Source organism: Orycteropus afer, unplaced genomic scaffold (genome assembly GCF_000298275.1).
Source record: "Orycteropus afer afer isolate SDZICR_OR568_19922 unplaced genomic scaffold, OryAfe1.0 scaffold00002, whole genome shotgun sequence".
Taxonomy (NCBI): Eukaryota; Metazoa; Chordata; class Mammalia; order Tubulidentata; family Orycteropodidae; genus Orycteropus; species Orycteropus afer.
In genome coordinates, this window is record NW_006921589.1 from 30,786,902 (window position 1) to 30,807,128 (window position 20,227).

The window sequence follows — 20,227 nt, forward strand, 5'->3', positions numbered from 1 at the left end:
CACTTCACTACCAGAGTTCCTTTAAAACCTAGCTAGAGATGCTAAATGATGTGATAAAATAACTCTGATCTTTTGGGGAAGTGAGAAGAGATAATGAAAGCAATGATTAAAGATAAGTAGTTATAGAAATATACACAGTAAGGACCAGAAATGGAAGAATCTATAGATTATTATAATCTAGTTAAAGATAACAAAGCTCTGTGAAAGAAGGGGTTAAAAAAAAAAGGTACTTTAAAAGAAAAAGTGAAAGACTCAAGAATTGGAAAATGAAAAAATGTGTCTAAAACTCTGTACCTTACTATCTAAGAAAATGGTACTTGCCATTACAGAGGAAAGGGATTTAGGAAGCAGAGACAGTTTTGTATGGTAGATGATTTCTGTTTAAGATATGGTGAATTTGAGATAAATCTTAAGTAAAACTTCAAGTAAGTAACTGGAAATTTGGGACAAGAACAAAGACAGAATTAAAGAACCATTGATATAAATTTGTGAATCCTTTTTTATAAAAGTGAGAGTTGAAAGTTAAAAAAAGAGATGAACCTTCTAAGAGGTAAAATGGAGAAAATAAGACAGGGTCAAATAGTGAAGAATTTCTACCAACAACTTGAGAAGAAATAAATGCAAGCAAAGAAAGAGGAAAATTGGTCAAAAACAAATACCAGAAAACATGATAGTGAAGTTTCATGGAAGGGAAGAGTGTTATAAGAAATTAAAATATTAAAGTGTGTTTGTTATAGATTTATATGACCTAACAAATATAATAGAGCTTTAATAGAGCTTACAATTTATAATGAATAAATAATAGATGAGGTCAGATTTAATGTAAACACAAAATATTATAGATACAGCCTATATTAATGCTCAAAAGTGGGTATTTTGGGATGAAGTGTGGTCATAATCAGTTACGTGTTTCTAGGTAAGGATTATTTTTGACTCACCTCACAGCTCCTAAGACGGCATGCCCATATAGGTGTGTTAGAAGAAAGTGGCTGGAGAGGAGCCAGAAAAGGTTCTTCAAGTATTCTGGGGTGAGGGGGGAATATATTTTTATATATATACATATATATATATAGATATACATATATATGTGTATATATATTACAAGTACTAAACATACAAACAAAGACACACAGAAAAACTTTCAATAGCTTTATCCTCTTAGCCAGTGTCAAGAAAGAAATACTAAGGTCAGCAATAAGAAATTTTAACAATAAAATAACTACAATTTGATCTTTAATCACTGTTCTACTAGTTGCTAAATCAGGGGTCTTACTTTGTTCTTCCAAGTACCAATGATCCCAACAAACACAAGCATTTCATACATCTCTTGAAAAGCTTATTTTGGACTCTGCTCATTATAAAATTACTTTGCATTTACCAAAAATGAGTTAACAAAGCATCTTCATGTTACTTTTTAAAAGTTAACATGATATTATATTCAAGCTCTAAGATCAAATGTCATATATATTGTCTTAGTCCAAAAATACTCTCAGAGAACAATTCAAAGATTAGAAAGAATACTAAAACACTCTGTATATATTCCCCTATATTAACATGAAGAGTGTTACTTAAGGCAAAAAAAGAAAAAAGAGAAATAGAACATTTTAAGCACTTTCCCACAAAGGAATTAAATGCATAATTAAAAACATACAGAAATCATGAAATATTTTAGGAACTAGAATGGATATTTCTTTATTTGAAATACTATTAGTGTTAGATGTTTTATGTTGCTTTAAAAGATAACAGGTAGTGGTGATAATAGCACAACATGGTGAATGTAATTAATATCACTGAATTATACACTTAAAATCATTAAAATGGTAAACTTTTTATTACATGTATTTTACCACAATAAAAAATAAAATGATAACAGGAAAGCAATACTGAGGAAAAGTAGTCCTTTGTACAATTATAGCTTCTGGAGCAGTCGCTTTGATGCCAAAGTGCCAGTAAAATAATAAAGACATATTTGATGATAGTTTATTTCCTGAATTTCTGAGTTTTTCTATACTCAATCAGCTTTAGATATAGTAATTTAAAAACAGATTTCCACTCACTGAATAGTATTCCATTGTATACGTATGTACCACACTACTCAGCCAGTAGAAGAAATGAAGTCCTGGTACATGCAATAGTATGGATAGAGCTTGAAGACAGTATGCTAAGTGAAATAGCCAATCACAAAAGGGTAACTATTGTATGACCTCACTTATATAAAAGACAAGAACAGGCAAAATTAATAGTAATAAAAATGTTAAACCTTAGTGGTAATCAAATAAATATAATTTAAATATTTACTACAGTACTAGGTAATACACATTAAATTGAAAGACAATTTTAAAATATTAAAGCACAGTGCTATAAAGCTGTAGATAAACTGGTTAAAAAAAAAAGATTTCCATGGTGATTTCAAAAGATGACCTCTTCTCTCCTACTAACTCACCTGGTCACTGTCTTTTTGGGCACTGTGAGGGATGCTTGTGGATGAAGACTGTAACTACTCGTATTGTCTGCTAAAGCATCCACTCTTACAGTTGGTAGGTTTCTGTCAGCAGGTTTTTCTTCAGAGACATCTTAACAAAAAGAACAAGAACAAAACATCAGTATCTTGCATGACACATGAGAATGTGCCTAACCAGAACTTATAATTTGTAGTAAGATAGAGAAGAATTGCTCTGAAGCTAAGGATAACAGAAGTTACAATGCTTTGTTGAAAATTTCTCTGATAAACTGGCTTACTTTTAAATTACAAGAATGACTATTATAATTTCATAATTAAGTTTTTATAACTTAAATGGCTTGGAAATAAAAGAAGTAGAAACAATTGTTACATTAAGAGTTTCACAACATGTGAATTCTTTTTTGTTTATATACTGTGTTCATAATGTTTTCTGTGAACTATGGTTTTTTCTTCAGTTTTCATGACTGTTAACATAGACAATCAAAATTCCAGGGTAACATATTACCCTAAACCAGTTGCTATCAGAGAGCGACAAAAAAGTATAGCTGTGATGTTAGAAAAAAGACTCAAATGGCTGGAAAAGGAAGGGCAGCAAAGGAAGAAAACTAATAAAGATATAACCAAACAGGTCAAGAACAGATTTAATAAAAAGAAATGAGAAGCAAAATAAATGGAAAGCATGATTCCCCTTTTTGAAGCTAAAGGATCTAAGGAAAGAACAAAAGAGCAAAGAGGAGGAAAAGGTGAAAAAAAAAAGTAATTAGTCACATGGCTAACAATAATATTGATAAAAATATAAATGTATAAACTTCTCCAGTAGTTTTGCATTATATTCTTGTTATTGTTGTTATTATTATTATTACAATTGAGAAGAATTTATTTTATGCTCACTAGTCCTTTGGGAAGAAGCAGGAGTCAACCAGCTTCAAAGAATTCCAAAATGAAATAGACAGCTACCCTAGACAGGAGTTGAAAAACGAACTTGAAATTCATTTGGGCCAAGAAACTTTTTCTAATTATTTAGTTCACAATTTTACCTAAAGAATCTAATTTTAGTACTGATTTTCATATTTCATAAAGTGACTTTTCTGAAATACGTACTTGTTCATCACATTTTCAAATCCCTTATATCTCATTATTACTCACCCTGAGGACGATTCACATCCACAAGCTGTCCCTGAGGTACAATCACTTGTGCCATTCCTGTCTGGGTAGATGGAATTACTGGAAGCACCTGTCCATTTTCTGTTGGGCTGGCTACAATCATCTTGGATGTAAAAACCAAATGCATATGTCTTCAGTTATTTAACATAATTATCTATTAAATAATTATTAAACATATACCTCCCTCTATGGTGGATACTATTATTTCTATTATTTTGCCCATTGTATAAATGAGAACACTAAGGGACATGTGAAGCTTTTCTCAATTCTCACAAGTATTATGTAGTAAAGACAGGATGGGTTCAAACCAGGCAGTATGATTCTATATACCACAGCTTCAAACACCAAATTAATCATCATACATGCATACTATCTAATTATTTAGTAATGTGAACAAAGCTTCTCTTTTGCTATTTATTGTATTACCGATACATGTTTGACCTATCTATGTGCCAACCATTTGTCCCATACTTTAAGTCATTTTCATTATTTTAAGAGATGGTAATTGGTTAGCTGTCTAAATAAACAGGACTTATTCGTGTATCTCTGCATGCACATGTGCCCTTACTTGACCCATAAAGAATACTACAGATTGTCTAACAAGTCTGTAAGTACAGGGAAAATAGTGTATTTATTTTATCTTGAGTTTAACAATTGAAGCTACTGCCTTCAATTTAAAGGAATGTCAACTAAAAGGGTTTCTGAAGCTGAAGAGAAATGTTTTAAATGTTTCAAAATATAACTAACACACTATTTGGAAGTAAGTTTATCATATATTTCCAGAGGCTCTGGACACCCTGTAAACTTTCTAACCTAAAAAACTATGTACTAGGTACACAATTTTACTGTTTAATCCAAAGTCCCTGTAATCAATTCCTTCTACTGCCAGTAGCTCTCCTTAATCATTCCAACTCACCTTCTCAGACTTCATTTTTGCTATACAAAATACAAGAATATTGCTGATGTTGATAAGAGATTGCATTCCTACCTTGAAGAAGGTAATTTAAATCAAAAATTGAAAAAAAATCCACAAAAAGTCAGCAATAAATAGCAATGATCAAAAAAACAGAAAACAACAAATGCTAGAAAGGGTGTAGGGAGACAGGAACTCTGACACACTGCTGGTGGGATTTTAAAATGGAACAATCACTGTGAAAAACAGTATGGTGCTTCCTTAAGAAGCTAGAAATAGGGATACCAAATGATCCAGCAACTATCACTCATCTGTTAGTTGTACTTTCGTGGCTTGTATGTTGCTTTGATGCTGGAAGCTTTGCCACTATATTTCAAATACTAACAGAGTCACCCATAATGCACAGGTTTCAGAAGAGCTGGGAAGAAAGACATACTTGTTTACTTCTGAAAGAAATGACCACTGAAAACCTTAGAAACCAGAGAAACATGGTCTGATAGAGTGCCAAAAGATGAGCCCCTCAGGTTAGAAGCCACCAAAATGTGAGGAGGGAAGAGCTGCTTTCTCAAAGTAGAGTCGACCTCAATATGGATGGAGTAAAGCTTTCTGGACCTTCATTCGATGATGTGGCACAATTCAAAATGAGAAGAAACAGCTGCAAACATCGATTAATAATCAGAATGTGGAATGAATGAAGTATGAATCTAGGAAAACTGGAAGTTGTCAAAAATGAAATGGAACACATAAAGATGGATACTCTAGGCATTAGTAAGCTGAAATGGACTGCTACTGGCCATTTTCAATCTGACAATCCTATCTATGGTCTACTATGCTGAGAACGACTAATTAAAAATAAATGGCACCAGGTTGTAGTCACTGCTTGGTCACAGCCAGCTACCAAGAAGGACTGAGCAGTTGAACCTGTGGGCTCGGTACCACAGTCACAGGGGACATCAAGCTCAATTAGCATAATATAGTACACAAAACATTGTTCCACCTACTACTTTGGCAAGTAGCGACTGGGATCTTAAAAGCTTGCAAGCTGCCATCTAGATGCAACAATGGGTCTCTCCTCGTCCAGAGCAAAGAAGAATGAAGAAAGCCAAAGATTCATGGAAACAATTACTCCTAGCGACTGGTACACCATCCAATCTGCAGCCTATGCAACTATGAGACCAGAAGAACTAGATGGTGCCCAGCCACTACTGTCAACCACTTGGAAGAGGATCTAGGTAGGAAATCCTGGATAGAGAGGGAGAATAATGTGGAACAAAACTCAAAATCATTTGGAAAAAAAAAGGGGGGGTGGACCAGATTTGCTGGTCTGATAGAGCCTGGTGGAACCACTGAGACTGTGGTCCCTAGCTGCACTTCAGGTCTGGAATTGAACCCATGCCTGTGGCTTCCAGCCAAACAATAGACAGGCATATGAGTTGAACATTTACCAGAGGCAGATACACTCCTTGGAGAGAACAATCATGGGAGAAAGAAGGGCTGCTTATGCACAGGGAGACAGCTCAGGGGGCAGGAGTACATGGAGGGATGGACACAGGGAAGAGGTAACTATCGGGAGGAAGTAAGAGGGGAGATGTTGCATTGTGGTAAATTGTGGTCAATGTCATGAGACAAAGTATATGTGAACTGCTGTATGGAAAGTGAATTTGCTCTGTAAATTTTCACCCAAATCACAATTAAAAAAAAAATGGCACCACATTCATTGTCAAAAAGAACATTTCAAGATCTATCATGAAATACAATGCTGTCAGTGATAAGGTAATATCCATATACCTTCAAGGAAGACCAGTTAATGCTACTATTTTTCAAATTTACACACCAACCACTAAAGTAAAAGATAAAGAAATCGAAGAGTTTTACCAAATTCTGCAGTCTGAATTTGACCAAGCATGCAATCAAGATGTATTAATCATTACTGGTGATTAAAACACAAAAGTTGGAAACAAAGAAGAAACATCATTAATTGGAAAATACAGGCTTGGTGACAGAAATAATGCCAGAGACCACATGATAAAATTTTACGAGACCAACAACTTATTCACTGCAAATACTTTTTTCAACAACATAAATGGTGCCTATATAGGTGGACCTTGCCAGATGGTAAACACAGGAATCAAATCAACTACATCTGTGGAAACAAGCAATGGAGAAGCTCAAAATCATCCATTAGAACAAGGTTAGGAGCTGACTATGGAAAAGACCATCAACTGCTCCTATGCAAGTTCCAGTTGAAGATGCAGAAAATCAAAACAATTCCGTAAGAGTGAAAATCTAAAGGGAATAATATGCTTAGCATTTCTCAAGCTGAAAGGACTGAAGAAAAGATTCAAGCCTCAAGGTGCAATATTGAAGGATTGTATGGGCAAAATATTGGATCTAGGAAGCATCAAAAGAAGATGGAAGAAATACACTATAACAAAAATTCACTATAACAAAAAGAACTGGTCAATGTTCAACCATTTCAGGATGTAGCATATGATCAAGAACCAATGGTACTGAAGGAAAAAGTCTAAGCTGCACTGAAGGAACTGGTGAAAAACAAGGCTCCAGGAAATGACAGAATCCCTACTGAGATGTTTTAACAAATGGACACAGCACTGGAGGCACTGATTGGTTTATGCCAAGAAATTTAGAAGACAACTACCCAGTCAAGTGACTGGAAGGGATCCATATTTATGCCCATTCCAAAGAAAGGTGATGCAACAGAATGCAGGTATTACTGAACAGTATCATTAATATCACACACAAGGAAAATCTTGCTGAAGACAATTAAAAAACGGTTACAGTAATACATTGACAGGGTACTCCCAGTAATTCAAGCTGGATTCAGAAGAGGGCATAGAACAAGGGATATCACTGCTGATGTCAGATGGATCTCAACTAAAAGCAAAGCATACCTTAAAGAAGTGTACTTGTGTTTTGCTGACTATGCAAAGGCATTTGACTGTGTGGATCACAATAAATTATTGAAAATATTGCAAAGAATAGGAATTCCAGGACACTTAATTGTGCTCATGAGGAACATGTACATAGACCATGATTCTGTTGTTTGAACAGGACAAGGGGAAACTGAATGGTTGAAAATTAGGAAAGGTGTGTGTCAGGGTTGTATCCCTTCACTATACGTATTCAATCTGTAGTTCAGTGCAGTGTAGTAAATTACATAGTGTGGCTTTTCTAGCCATAAGTCTTTGTAAACTTCTAGGTGAATTTGCCATGAGCAATTGAGTAGCTTCTGACCATTAAAGTTATCCACCTGGGGTATTTCTGTTGAGAGTGGCACGAAGCAATCTTCTGGGAAGTTCACTCTTTTTCAGGTGTATAGAATTCTGATGTTGGGCTTGGTTAGTGGTCACTCTGCCAGGCTCAAAAGGAGCCCTTCTAAAGGCAGGCGTCTCTGACTGCTGGCTGAGAAAGATATGCGGCTGAGAGAAATGCACTCCTAAGAGACATGAAAGACACACGCTGCTGAGAGAGAGAGAGATGCGAGAGACATGTACTGCTGAGAGAGACCTCGAGAGAAATGCACTGCTGAGAGACTCTGTTGGCTGAGAGACGGCGGGCTGCGAGAGACTGAGTGTATTTCTGAACTTGACTTGTAGCCTGTTTCTTCCCTAATAAACCCCATAATCTGTGAGTTCTGTGTGGCCACTACAGCAAATTAAAGAACCCAGCAGAGAGGTGGTAGGTGCTGTGGGAGGAACAGTTGGTACCAGGGTTGGTGAAAGGGCTAGAGGAAGGCAACATGTCTGGACTCGCAGGAATAGGCCGTGGGCTGCTGATGGTGATTCTGTCTTCCTCTTGTGGGATTAGAGGAGGTCAGAAGATGTGGCCTTCTTGCCCCTTTGGCACTCAGCAAATAATCCGAGAAGTTGGACAATATGAAGAAGAATGCAGCACAAGAACTGGAGAAGGACTCATTAACAACTTGTGATTTGCAGATGATACAACCTTGCTTGCTGAAAAGTGAAGATGACTTGACACACTTACTGATGAAGATCAAGGACTACAGCCTTCGGTACAGATTACATCTCAACATAAAAAAACAAAAGTCATGACAACTGGATCAATAAGCAACATTATGATAAATGGAGAAAATACTGACGTTATTAGGGATTTCATCTTACTTGGATCCACAGACAAACAACATCTATGCAAGCAGCAGTCAAGAAATCAGACATTGCATTGCACTGGGAAAATCTGCTGCAAAAGACCTCTTTAGAGTGTTAAAGAGCAAAGATGTCACTCTGAAGAATAAGGTGCACCTGACCTAAGCCAAGGTATTTTGAATAGCCTCATATGCATGTGAAAGTTGGACAATGAATAAGGAAGATGGAAAAATTGATGACTCTAAATTATAAATTATGGTGCTGGTTAAGAATACTGAAAACACCATGGACTGCCAGAAGAACGAACAAATTGGTATTGGAATTACACCCAAAATGTTCCTTAGAAGCAAGAATGGCCAGACTTCGTCTCAGGTACTGTGGTCGTGTTGGCAAAAGGGACTGGTACCTGGAGAAGGGGATTGTGCTTGGTAAAGTAAAGGGTCAGCTACAAAGAGGAAGACTCAATGAGCTTTTCTGACACAGTGGCTATGACGATGGGCTCAAGCAAAGCAAATATTGTGAGGATGGTGCAGGACCAGGCGGTGTTTCATTTTGTTGTACACAGTGTCACTATGAGTTGTTGCAGACTTGACAGTACCTAACCAGCACAACAACATTTGTTTGGAGGAGCTCTGACAGCATAGTGGTTAAAGCATTCAGTGCTAACCAAAAGGTCAGTGGCTGGAACCCACGAGCCATTTCACAGGAGAAAGATCAGGCAGTTTGCTTCTGTAAGGATTTATAGCCTTGGAAACCCTATGGGGCAGCTCTACTCTGTCCTGTAGGGTTGCTGTGAGTTAGAATCAACTTGACGGCACAGGGTTTGGTTTCTTGATTTTAATACTTTCACAATTACTCAGTCACATGAACATTTCATAACTAAGAATGATCTGTGGAATGACGCCTTACTTTTGAAACTTTATTTCCCAAATACAGTGGAGAAAAGTCTCCTCCATTTTCTCTGTCCTTAACTTACTCCACCTGTACCTAAGAAACTATTTTCTCTTTCAAAAATTTTATTTTCTGGTTGTTGTTGAGAATATACACAGCAAACTATACAACAATTTCACAGCTTCTACATGTATCATTTAGTGACACTGATTGCACTCAAGTTATATGACTATTCTCTCTCTCCTTTTCTGAGCTGTACCTCCCCCATTAACAAAGATTCACAGACCATCTAATCTTTCTAGTTGCCATTGTCCATTTGATCCCATATAGATAGTTTTCGAAAGAGGATGAAAGTAAAGGCAGACATTTTTTACTAGTTAAGCTAAACTATTGTTTGGTTTCAAGAAGACTTCAGGGGATATTTTTGGTTTAAGTTTTAAAGAATATCTCAGGTCAATAGTTTGAGGGGATCATCCTACCTTCATGATTCCAGAAGTCTGGAGTCTGTGAGAATTTGAAGTCTAATCAACTATTCTCAATTCATCCTATTTGATGATTTAAACAAAACAAAAAAAAAAACCTGACTGCCATCGAGTCATTTCCGACTCATAGCAACCCCTCCTTGGATTTCTGAGGTGGTATCTCTACAAAATAGATTGCCCAATCTTCTTTCCAAGGAGTGGTTGGGGGGTTTGAACCGCCAGCCTTCTGGTTAGCAGTCAAGTGCCACCAGAGCTCCCTATTTGATGACAGTAATGATAATATTACTTTATGTGGTAGTTAAGGTCATGTGTCAACTTGGCTGGGTCTGGTTTTCAGTAGCTGGCTGGGCAGCTGGATGCAGCTATTCTCCATGATGAAACTGGTAATCAACTCCCTAGTGGAATCTGCTGTGAGCAGCTGAGTGGCTGCCTTAGGGATGTGGTCTGCTTCCAGTATATTAGCAGCAGCTTTGAGAAAGCTCTTGAGCTTTTTGGCATGCTTTGATCCTGCACTCTTCATTCAGCAGCCTGTCATGTTGCTTGCTGATCTTGGGACTGTTTATAGACTTGAACTAGTGGCCTCCCATGTTGCTTGATAATCTTGGGACTGTGCCATTTTATTTGTCGACCTTGGGTTTGTCAGCCTCAGCAGCTGGTAGCTCCCTAAGAGATACCTCCAGCTCCAGTGGGCCGGGAGCAAAAGGCAGAATTAAAACCCAAAGTTGAGGGGCCTTCACCCAGCCAATAGAGCTGGCACTTTGAACTTAGGCTTCTAGCCTCCTAAACTGTAAGAGAATAAATCCCTGTTTGTTAAAGCCATCCATTTGTGGTATTTCTGTTATAACAGTACTAGAGAAACAAAACACTTTACCTGTAAAAACAGCTAAGTATATTTAATCTTTGCTTTGAAAACATAGTTTTAAAGAGTCATCTGCTATAATGTATTCTATTTAAGACAAACCATGAAAATTATCAGAAAATTTTGGTTAATTAGTACTATTGCACTTCCTGGGCTCATCTTGTACTAAATTTATTATATTTACATTGTCCCATGCAGAGAGAGGTAATTTCCTCTTAAAATTCTCTCCCTAACTATTGGTAGGAATTTAGAAGTTTTGAAGTAATTGTCCTTACTTCCATAAAAACTATCTTTTATCTCTTCTATTAAGATGATAAACTTGGTCAAAAATATCATTAGCTAATAGTTTGGGAGCTCTGGTAGCATAGTGCCTAAGGCAACTGACTGCTAACCAGTAGGCTGGCGGTTCAAACACACCAGCCACTCCTCGGAAGGAAGATGGGGCAATCTACTTCCGTAGTGATACTGCCTCGGAAACCCAAGGAGGGGTCACTATGAGTCAGGTCCGACTTGATGGCACATAAACAACAACAACAATAGTTTAGAGCAGCATTTTTGTATTTTTATCCATTTGCATTGTTAGTCACATGACACACATCTACCTACAAATACCAGCAAGGGTTATGTCTAATTCCCCTTATACCAGTGGTGCCTTCATTGCTTTCTTTCTCTTCAAGAAATCACACCAGCACATGGCAAGCAAGTCAGCAAGTGAAACGTTGACAAGGCAATAACCCTGAGTTCAGTCTAATGCATATATAAAAAAAGAAATACAAATTTTATGTACACTCTGGTTTTTAAGTACTCAAACTCACTGCCATCGAGTTGATTCTGACTCATAGAGACCCTCACTGGGTTTCCAAGGCTGTAAATCTTTATGGAAGCAGACTACCTCATATTTCTTCCATGGATCAGCTGGTGGGTTCAAACCACTGACGTGGTTAACAGCCTTAACTCCTATACCACCTAATTATAAATTATGCTACATTCCCAACTGCTCTCAAAGCCCCTATGCACTTGCACATGGTGGCTGAGACAGTTAGTTTATAACAGTATTTGTTCTCAAAGGAAATCTTTTAAAATCCTTACATAGCTTAAACATGAAAATCATGGAAATAGTATTTCCAATGTGATATAAGTCAACAATGTCAAGAAATTAAGGCTGCCTTGAAGCAAAGATGGCAAGACTTCACCTGGCTTATTTTAGACTCATCATCAGAAAAGACCAATCACTAGAAAAGGATATCATGTTTGGTGAAGTAGAGGGTCAGCATAAACAGGGAAGACCCACAATGAGATGAGCTGGCATATCTACAACAATGGGCTTAAATATATAGCTGACATAATATCCACAACAATGGGCTTAAATATATCAAAGATCCTAAAGATGGTGCAGAACTGGACAACATATCATCCTGTTATATATAAGGTTGCCTGAAGTTGGAGATGATGCAACAGCAACTAACAGTGAGACTAATATATTTTGCTAAATAGCATAAAACTGATTATTTATAAAATATATTTACCATTTGTGCATTAGACTCCACCAATGACTGAAGTTCATATTGCATAGGCTGCCCATTTTGGTCCACTAGATGGAACTGCTCTGCAGAAGGAGGCTGTGTCTGAGTTAAGGGGTCTGGTATATTCTGTGATGAGAGTGAATTATCTGCTTCATGGGTACCAATGGGTACAACTGTAGAAGAACCATTTTGTCCAAAGGAGGTGCCCCTGGAGTCCGTACAATTTAGATGCTTTTGCAAAGGGAAAGAAAGACCACTTCAGCCTTTGTAAAATATACTGCAACATTTTTTTTTTAAATATTTTTTTTAATGGAAAGATATTAATTTTTCAGTTAATTGTTCATTTTACTTTTTGTAAGAGTTGTCAATTTATACAGATATACATAGAAAATAGTTCTTAAGTAAAATTATTTTATTTTTATAATTTCAGTTTTATTGAGATAAAATTGTCCATGGGATTGCAACCTGATACGATGAAACATAATTTAATGTATAGATCTTTATTTATATATAAATTTTTATTAATACAGTAAGAACTTTAAGTTCATTCCTCCAAGTTCCTTACTTCATGTAAATTTATTAATTTATGTAAAACTCTACATTATAAAATGAAATATATGAAAGAATGTACAGATAATTTAATGTTAAAATTCTTGAACATATTAAATATAACAGCTATTTCTTAAGCATAAAAAGTTGGTAAATGACATGCTGTTTTCCCACAGAACAGAAAAAAGTTCACAGCTGAATCCCTACCTCAAATACCTGAGCATCTGTTTTTGACTCTTCACCATCATGATGACTGACTCTTAATGAACAATTAGACTGTTCCATGCTCACTGCACACTCAATCCCATTTTCTTCTATTAGTTAATAGCTGAAAGAGGTTAAATATCTGGTGAACCAAAGCACTTGACATTTTTATGGAACGTTTTCTCTTAAAAAGGATCTCTCATCATCTCTCTTGTGTTAACTTTCACTATTTAGGTTAAATCATTTCCATTCTAGGTAAGAATATTAACATTTTTGTTAAATGTCATGCCAAGGCACCACAATACATTCAAGGCAGGGCAAAGATTAGTGTCTTCATCTTATCCTTAATTACACTTGTGTACTGGTTGACTAAGATTGCTTTTATGTGACAATATTCAGTTACGCATTTTAAAAACTTCTAAAATTCTAATCATACACAGATTTAATACAGATAAAGGGTTTTAACTTTATGACGTGGGTGTGCTCTATTACAGTATTACATAATTTTACAAAAGATCTAGATGGGAATTATATATACATAATTCAAATCAGTTAATATTAGCTCGACGAGGTTTCAAAATGTGAACATATTTATACCAAAAAATCTGAGTCACATAGGCCAAGTGCAATGGTTGTAACCTAGAGGTGATTTTCCCACCTCCCAAGTAATACTTGGCAATGTCTAGAGACATTTTTGGTTGTCACAACTGAGGAGGAAGATTCTATACATACTTAATGGGTAGAGACCAGGGATGTGGCTAAACCTCTTTCAATGCACAGGGCAATCGCTTACAACAAATAATTTTTTGGCCCAGACTGTCAACAGTGCCAGTGTCAATACTATTGGGATTATTAGACCCATGCTCATAAAATAAATGAAATTTTATGCCTAAAAATGGAAGTAATGTCAAAAAGAAACCGGTGAATATTTTCTATGATAGATTCCTAATATCCACATATAAATTTAAGCATTTTAGAAAATGTATAAGGCTTTGTCATTTCATAATTCCAAAATATTACAAAAAATTTTGACATATGAATTTTAACACAAGGCTATAAAATTAGCCTTGTTTTAATATGTTGTTGTTGTTGTTATGTGCCATTGAGTCGGACCCGACTCACAGTGACCCCTCCTTGGGTTTCTGAGAGCATATCACTACGGAAGTAGATTGCCCAACTTTCCTTCCGAGGAGTGGCTGGTGAGTTTGAACTGCCAGCCTTCTGGTTAGCAGTCAAGTGCCTTAGGTACTATGCTACCAAAGCTCCTGCTTTTTTAATTTTTAATTAAATTAATTTTAATTGTAAAATATCTTAAAGTTGCTTATCCTTTAACATTTAAAATTATTATTGTATTCTAATTTATTAAAAAAAAACTCCACAAAAAGTCTGTAGTTACCTCTGAAGTGGCAGAGGAGCAATTTTATTTTATAATTTCCTAGTTTGATGTGTTTGCACTGTACATATATGACTAATGAATAATGTTTTTTAGAAGGGATTTAGAAAATAGACTTCTACTAATGGTAACATGGCACATTAGATACCATAGAAGGCCCTCTTGCTACAAAACAAAAAAATAAAACCTGACCTAAATAAAATCTTTATTGTGTAGCTGACTTGGTTATAGCAAGTAACAAAAATCTGGGGTCACCTTCCCATCGGGGAGAAGGGAGTAGAAAATCAAAGCAAAAGCTGTGAACCAAAATCTAAGTGATGAGGCTCAAACAAACAGGAAATTGTCCCCAAGGAAATTCAGGTTTTGTGGCTTGGAAAATGGGACCTGGACAAGCAGCTGGAAGGAAGAACTTGAAATTTGAAAGATAAGGCTAGAAACCTGAAACATCCTGGGACAATAGAATAAACTGGCTTCTGGTAAAAGCAAATGCAACTACTGTTTGGAGGAACACAAACTCAATTAAAACTGCAGTTTCCTTTCACATTAAGACTGATCAAAGATGGGCTCCCATCAAAGATTACCAAACACACAAGTAAATAAGCCACCCTGAGAGAGAGTCAACAGATTTAGATATACCCAAAGAATTCAAGTATTGAAACTACTTGATACTGAATATAATCATTCAATATTAAAGAAATAAAATAGTAAATCACAGGAACAATCAAATAGCCAGAGACTATCAAAAGTTTAATTTGAAAAGGAACCTTTCACAATTTTCAGAAATGAAAAATATAACTGCTAAAATTACAAAGTCAATGAATATGTTAAATGGCAGACAGATACCATACACATACACTAAACTGGCAGATAGATTTAAAAATTACCCAAATGCATCACAAGAAAAAAAAAGAGATAAAAATGTGAAGAAAAGATTTTAAAGTATGAAAAACAGAACAAAAATGTATAGCATACTTTTGTTTTGTTTTGTTTTAGAAGGATGAAATACGGAAAATGGAAGCGACAATATTGGAAGAGATAATGGCTGAGAATTTGCCAAAGCTGAAGACATGAATCCACAGATAAAGGCAGCGTAAAGGGCATCAAGATAAAATTTAAAAATACACTTCTAGACACAATGTACTCAAAGTGCAAAACACTAACAAGAAAGAGGAAAACTTAAAATGCAGCCACAGAGAAATACTTATTACATACTGAGGACTGACATTATATTGACAGTAATCTCTTATATAGCAATAATAGCAGAAGTCACTGGAGTAATATCTTTAAGGTTAAAAAAAAAAGTAGCTATCAATGCAGAATTGTATACACTTCAAAACAATTTTTCACAAAAGATGATAAAAGATACTTTACGATTGTTTTTTAAATGACAGCGTACTATCTGAACAGCTGAAGAATATACTCAAGTACAACTGTAAATTATACCAGATTGAAGCCCTGAGACTCAAAAAGAAACAAATAAATTGATACCATGTAGAAAATCTAAAAAATACTGTCTCTACTTAATAAAAATAATATTCTAATTTTGAATACATGTGTTATAGACACAAAACACTGGAAATCGAAATAAAAATACATGTATCTCTGGAAGAGGTGAGGATAAAGTGTTCTAACATCTTTGTATTATTCTAAGAAACTCACTGCCATCGATTTGATTCCAACTCATAGTACTTTTAGGAAAGAGTAGAATTGCCTGATACCAAAGCTGTATATCTTTATGGAAGCAAACTGCCTCATCTTTGTCCTGTGGAGCAGTTGCTAGGTTCGAACCACCAACCTTTTGGTTAGCAGCCAACTGCTTTAACTCTATACTACCAGAGATCCTAATTATTCCAGGAAAGGGTGATTAAATAGTAACTTTAGAATTGTATGGTAAAATACCAATGGTAACCATTATAAGAACAGAATTTTTGAGTCAATAAAAAGTAAAAAAATGGTATAAAGAATTAAATAATATCAATTTAATACAAGAAAAAAAAAAACACAGGATAGGGCAAACAGCACAATGAATAACAGAAAGATAACCAAATATATTAGTAATTCCAGTGGATTAAACTCAACAGTTAAAAACTGTTTGAGACAACTAAAATGTGATCAGTTGAAAAGTTTAAAAGAAAAAGAAAGAAAATATTTGTCCACACAAATAGTGAAAAAGAAATCGAGCTATTCACATTAACTGAACATAAAAAGCATGTAACTCTAATCATAGACAAAGTGTTATAATGTCTTTGAACTTTTAAGTGTGTATTAATCAGGGCATGACACTGGTTTGGCCCCCTGCTGAGAACTTACACAGGGACCGCAGATACACTGAATGAGAACCTACATTTTAACAAGATCCCCAGGTGATCCTTACACAAACATAGTCTCACGTATTGTTGTTGTCATTCTTGTTAGGTGCTGTCTAACATCAACTCATAGCAACCCTACCTACAGCAGAATGAAACACTGCCCTGTCCTATGCCAGCCTCACAATCCTTGCTATACCTGAGCCCATCGCTGCAGCCACTGTGTCAATCCATCCTGTTGAGGGCCTTCCCCTTTTTGTTGACCTTCCACTTTACCAAACATGATATCCTTCTCCAATGAATGGATTCTTATGTATATCTTCTTAAAATGTAAATTCTCAGCAACAGGTTGAACCTGAATGAATCAGTTCAAAGCCCTGATATTAAAATTAAACAAAATAGACTTAAAGACAAAAAGCACTATTAGGACTGGAGATAGTTATTAAGTAATAAGAAAGAGGAAGGAAGATAAAACTTTTTACTTGCATGCACTAAATACCGGAGTAATGTACAAAGCCAAAAGTGATAGAATTTCATCCTTAGAGAAGCTGAAGACTAATGGATTTGTGTCAAGAAGACTTAGAAGCCAATCTGAAAAAGCACCCACTGAACAAAGATGGGAGATAATGAGCTTCAATAATGGTAATACTGCAATACATTGAAACATATCAAATGTTTAATTCATGAGTTTACAATCATACTAAAAATTTGGAGGATGACAGGACACTAACTCATTATTTTGAAAAGTGATGAATAAAAGGGGGAGGAGTCAAACATTTATCTGTCTTTCTTAAACAATTTTATGTGTCAGAATACCCAAATAGCTGATGAGAAGTTTCTATTTTTATGACCCAATAAAAGAAGTTGGACCAATAGATAATAATTTTTTTTTTTTTAAAAAAACTACCACTTCACTACATTTTTAAATTATAAGACTAAACAATGATCATCAATGGCTAATGACATAGTAACAAAAGAGAGACAACGAAGTATCACATAATGAAAAAAAGAAGAAAAAAGCCCAACCACCCAATTACAAATGGGCAAAATAATTGAATAGACACATTACCAAAGATATACAGATGGCAAATAAGTATATGAAAGGATGCACATCATACGTCATATGGGAATTGTAAATTAAAACAATAAAACAACAACAACAACAACAACAACAACAAAAACTCACTGCCATCAAGTCATTTAGAATTCATAGCAACCCCCATTGGGTTTCCAAGGCTGTAAATCTTCACAGAAGTAAATAGCCCCATCTTCCTTCTGCAGAGCATCTGGTGGGTTTGAATTGCTGACCTTCTAGTTAGCAGTCAAGTGCCTTATCCACTGCACTACCAGAGCTCAAAAACAATAATGAGATACCACTAAACACTTATTAGAATGGGTAAAATCCAAAAAATTTGACAATCTCAAATGCTAAATACAGAGCAAAAACAGTCCTCATTTATTGATAAAAACCAAAACCAAACTCACTGCCGTCGAATCGATTCTGACTCACAGTGATTCCCCATTGGGTTTCCAAGGTAGTAAATCTTTATGGAAGTAGATCGTGCCATCTTCCTTCCATGGAGCAGCTAGGGGGTTTGAACTGCCAACCCTCTGGTTAGCATTCTAATGCCTCAGACACTACACTACTAGAGCTCCTTATCTAATGGTAGGAATGCAAAATGGTACAGTCACTTTAGAAGACAGTTTGTTGTTGTTGTTATGTGCCGTAAAGTCAGACTCGATTCATAGCGACCCCTCCTTGGGTTTCCGAGGCAGTATCACTACGGAAGTAGATTGTCCAACCTTCCTTCCGAGGAGTGGCTGGCGGGTTTGAACTGCCAGCCTTCTGGTTAGCAGTTAAGTGCCTTAGCCACAACACTACCAGAGCTCCTAGAAGACAGTTTGGCAGCTTCTTATAAAGCAAAATATAGTCCTACCATATGATCCAGGAATCATGTTCGAGGTGTTTATCAACTGTCTTCAAGACTTATGGATACACATAAAAACCCGCATATGAATGTGTATAGCAGCTTTATTCAAAATTGGAAGCAACTAAGATGTCCTTCAGTAGGAGAATGGGTAAACAATTTGTAATATATCCATACAATAAAATATTGCTGAGAAAGAAAAAGAGATTAGCCATCAAGCAACAAAAAGACACAAAAGAGCCTGAAATACATATTGTTGAATGAAGGAAGTTAGTCTGAAAAGGCTACATACTGCAGAATTCTAAATGTATGACATACTGGAAAAGAACTATGTTGTTGTTGTTATTTGCATCGAGTTGGCCCCGACTCATAGCAACCCCTCCTTGGGTTTCCAAGGCAGTATCACTACGGAAGTAGGATTGCCCAACCTTCCTTCCGAGGAGTGGCTGGTGGGTTTGAACTGCCAGCCTTCTGGTTAGCAGCCAAGTGCCTTAGGCACTATGCTACCAGAGCTCCTGGAAAAGAACTAAAGGCACAGTAAAAATATCAGGGGTACTACACTAATGCAAGATATTCATAAGAGACAAAACTATGTGAGGGTTTAAAGCATAAATAGACTGTCAAGCATAACCCAAAATCTACAAACAGCTGAAGATAAACTAGATGAATGGGACCTTCCAAAAATTAAATTTTTATGTTCTTCAAAAGACTTCTCCAAAACAGTAAGAAGAAAATCTACAGACTGGGAAACCATATTCAGCAATGACATATCTGACAAGGGATTATCTCTAAAATTTATAGAAAACTCCAACATGTCAACAACAAAAAGATTAACAATCCAATTTAAAAATGGGCAGAAGACACGAATAGACACTTCACCAAAGAGGGTATTCAGGTGGCCAGTGAAGAAATGCTCATGATCACTAGCCATCAGGGACATGCAAATCAAAACAATAATGAGATACCATCTCATTCCACCACTAATGGCAAAGTTCAACACGACAGAAAATAACAAATGCTGGCAAGGATGTGGAGAGACTGGGACTCTCATACACTGCTGCTGGGACTGTGAAGTGATAGAATGACTACAGAAAGCAGTATAGCAATTCCTTTAAAAGCTGGAATTAGAAATATCATTTGATCCAGCAATCCCATTACTAGGTATATATCCTAAAGAAGTGAAAGCCAGGACAAGAACAGATATATGAAAACCCATGTTCGTCCCAGCACTATTTATAATAGCAAAAACATGGAAACTACTACGTGCCCATCAATGGAAGAATGGATAACCAAACTATGGTACACACACACAATGGAATAAAACGCAACACTAAAGAATAATGGAGAATCTGCAAAACACCATATAACATAGATGAACTTGGTGGACATTATGCTGAGTGAAATAAGTCAATCACAGAAGGACAAATATA

General features: G+C 36.0%; 1 protein-coding gene across 1 annotated transcript in view; it reads right to left on the reverse strand.

Moving 5' to 3' along the window:
- CARF (calcium responsive transcription factor) overlaps positions 1 to 13,251 on the reverse strand; it is a 40,467-nt gene extending 27,216 nt beyond the window's left edge. Inside the window, exons 1-5 of the mRNA XM_007935014.2 lie at positions 13,174 to 13,251; positions 12,421 to 12,648; positions 3,608 to 3,728; positions 2,444 to 2,573; positions 939 to 1,023 (exon numbers count right to left, since the gene is read on the reverse strand). Of these exons, the coding sequence (XP_007933205.1) occupies positions 939 to 1,023; positions 2,444 to 2,573; positions 3,608 to 3,728; positions 12,421 to 12,648; positions 13,174 to 13,251 (642 nt within the window). The remainder of the gene's footprint in view (positions 1 to 938; positions 1,024 to 2,443; positions 2,574 to 3,607; positions 3,729 to 12,420; positions 12,649 to 13,173) is intronic.
- Between the last annotated feature and the right edge of the window lie 6,976 nt (positions 13,252 to 20,227).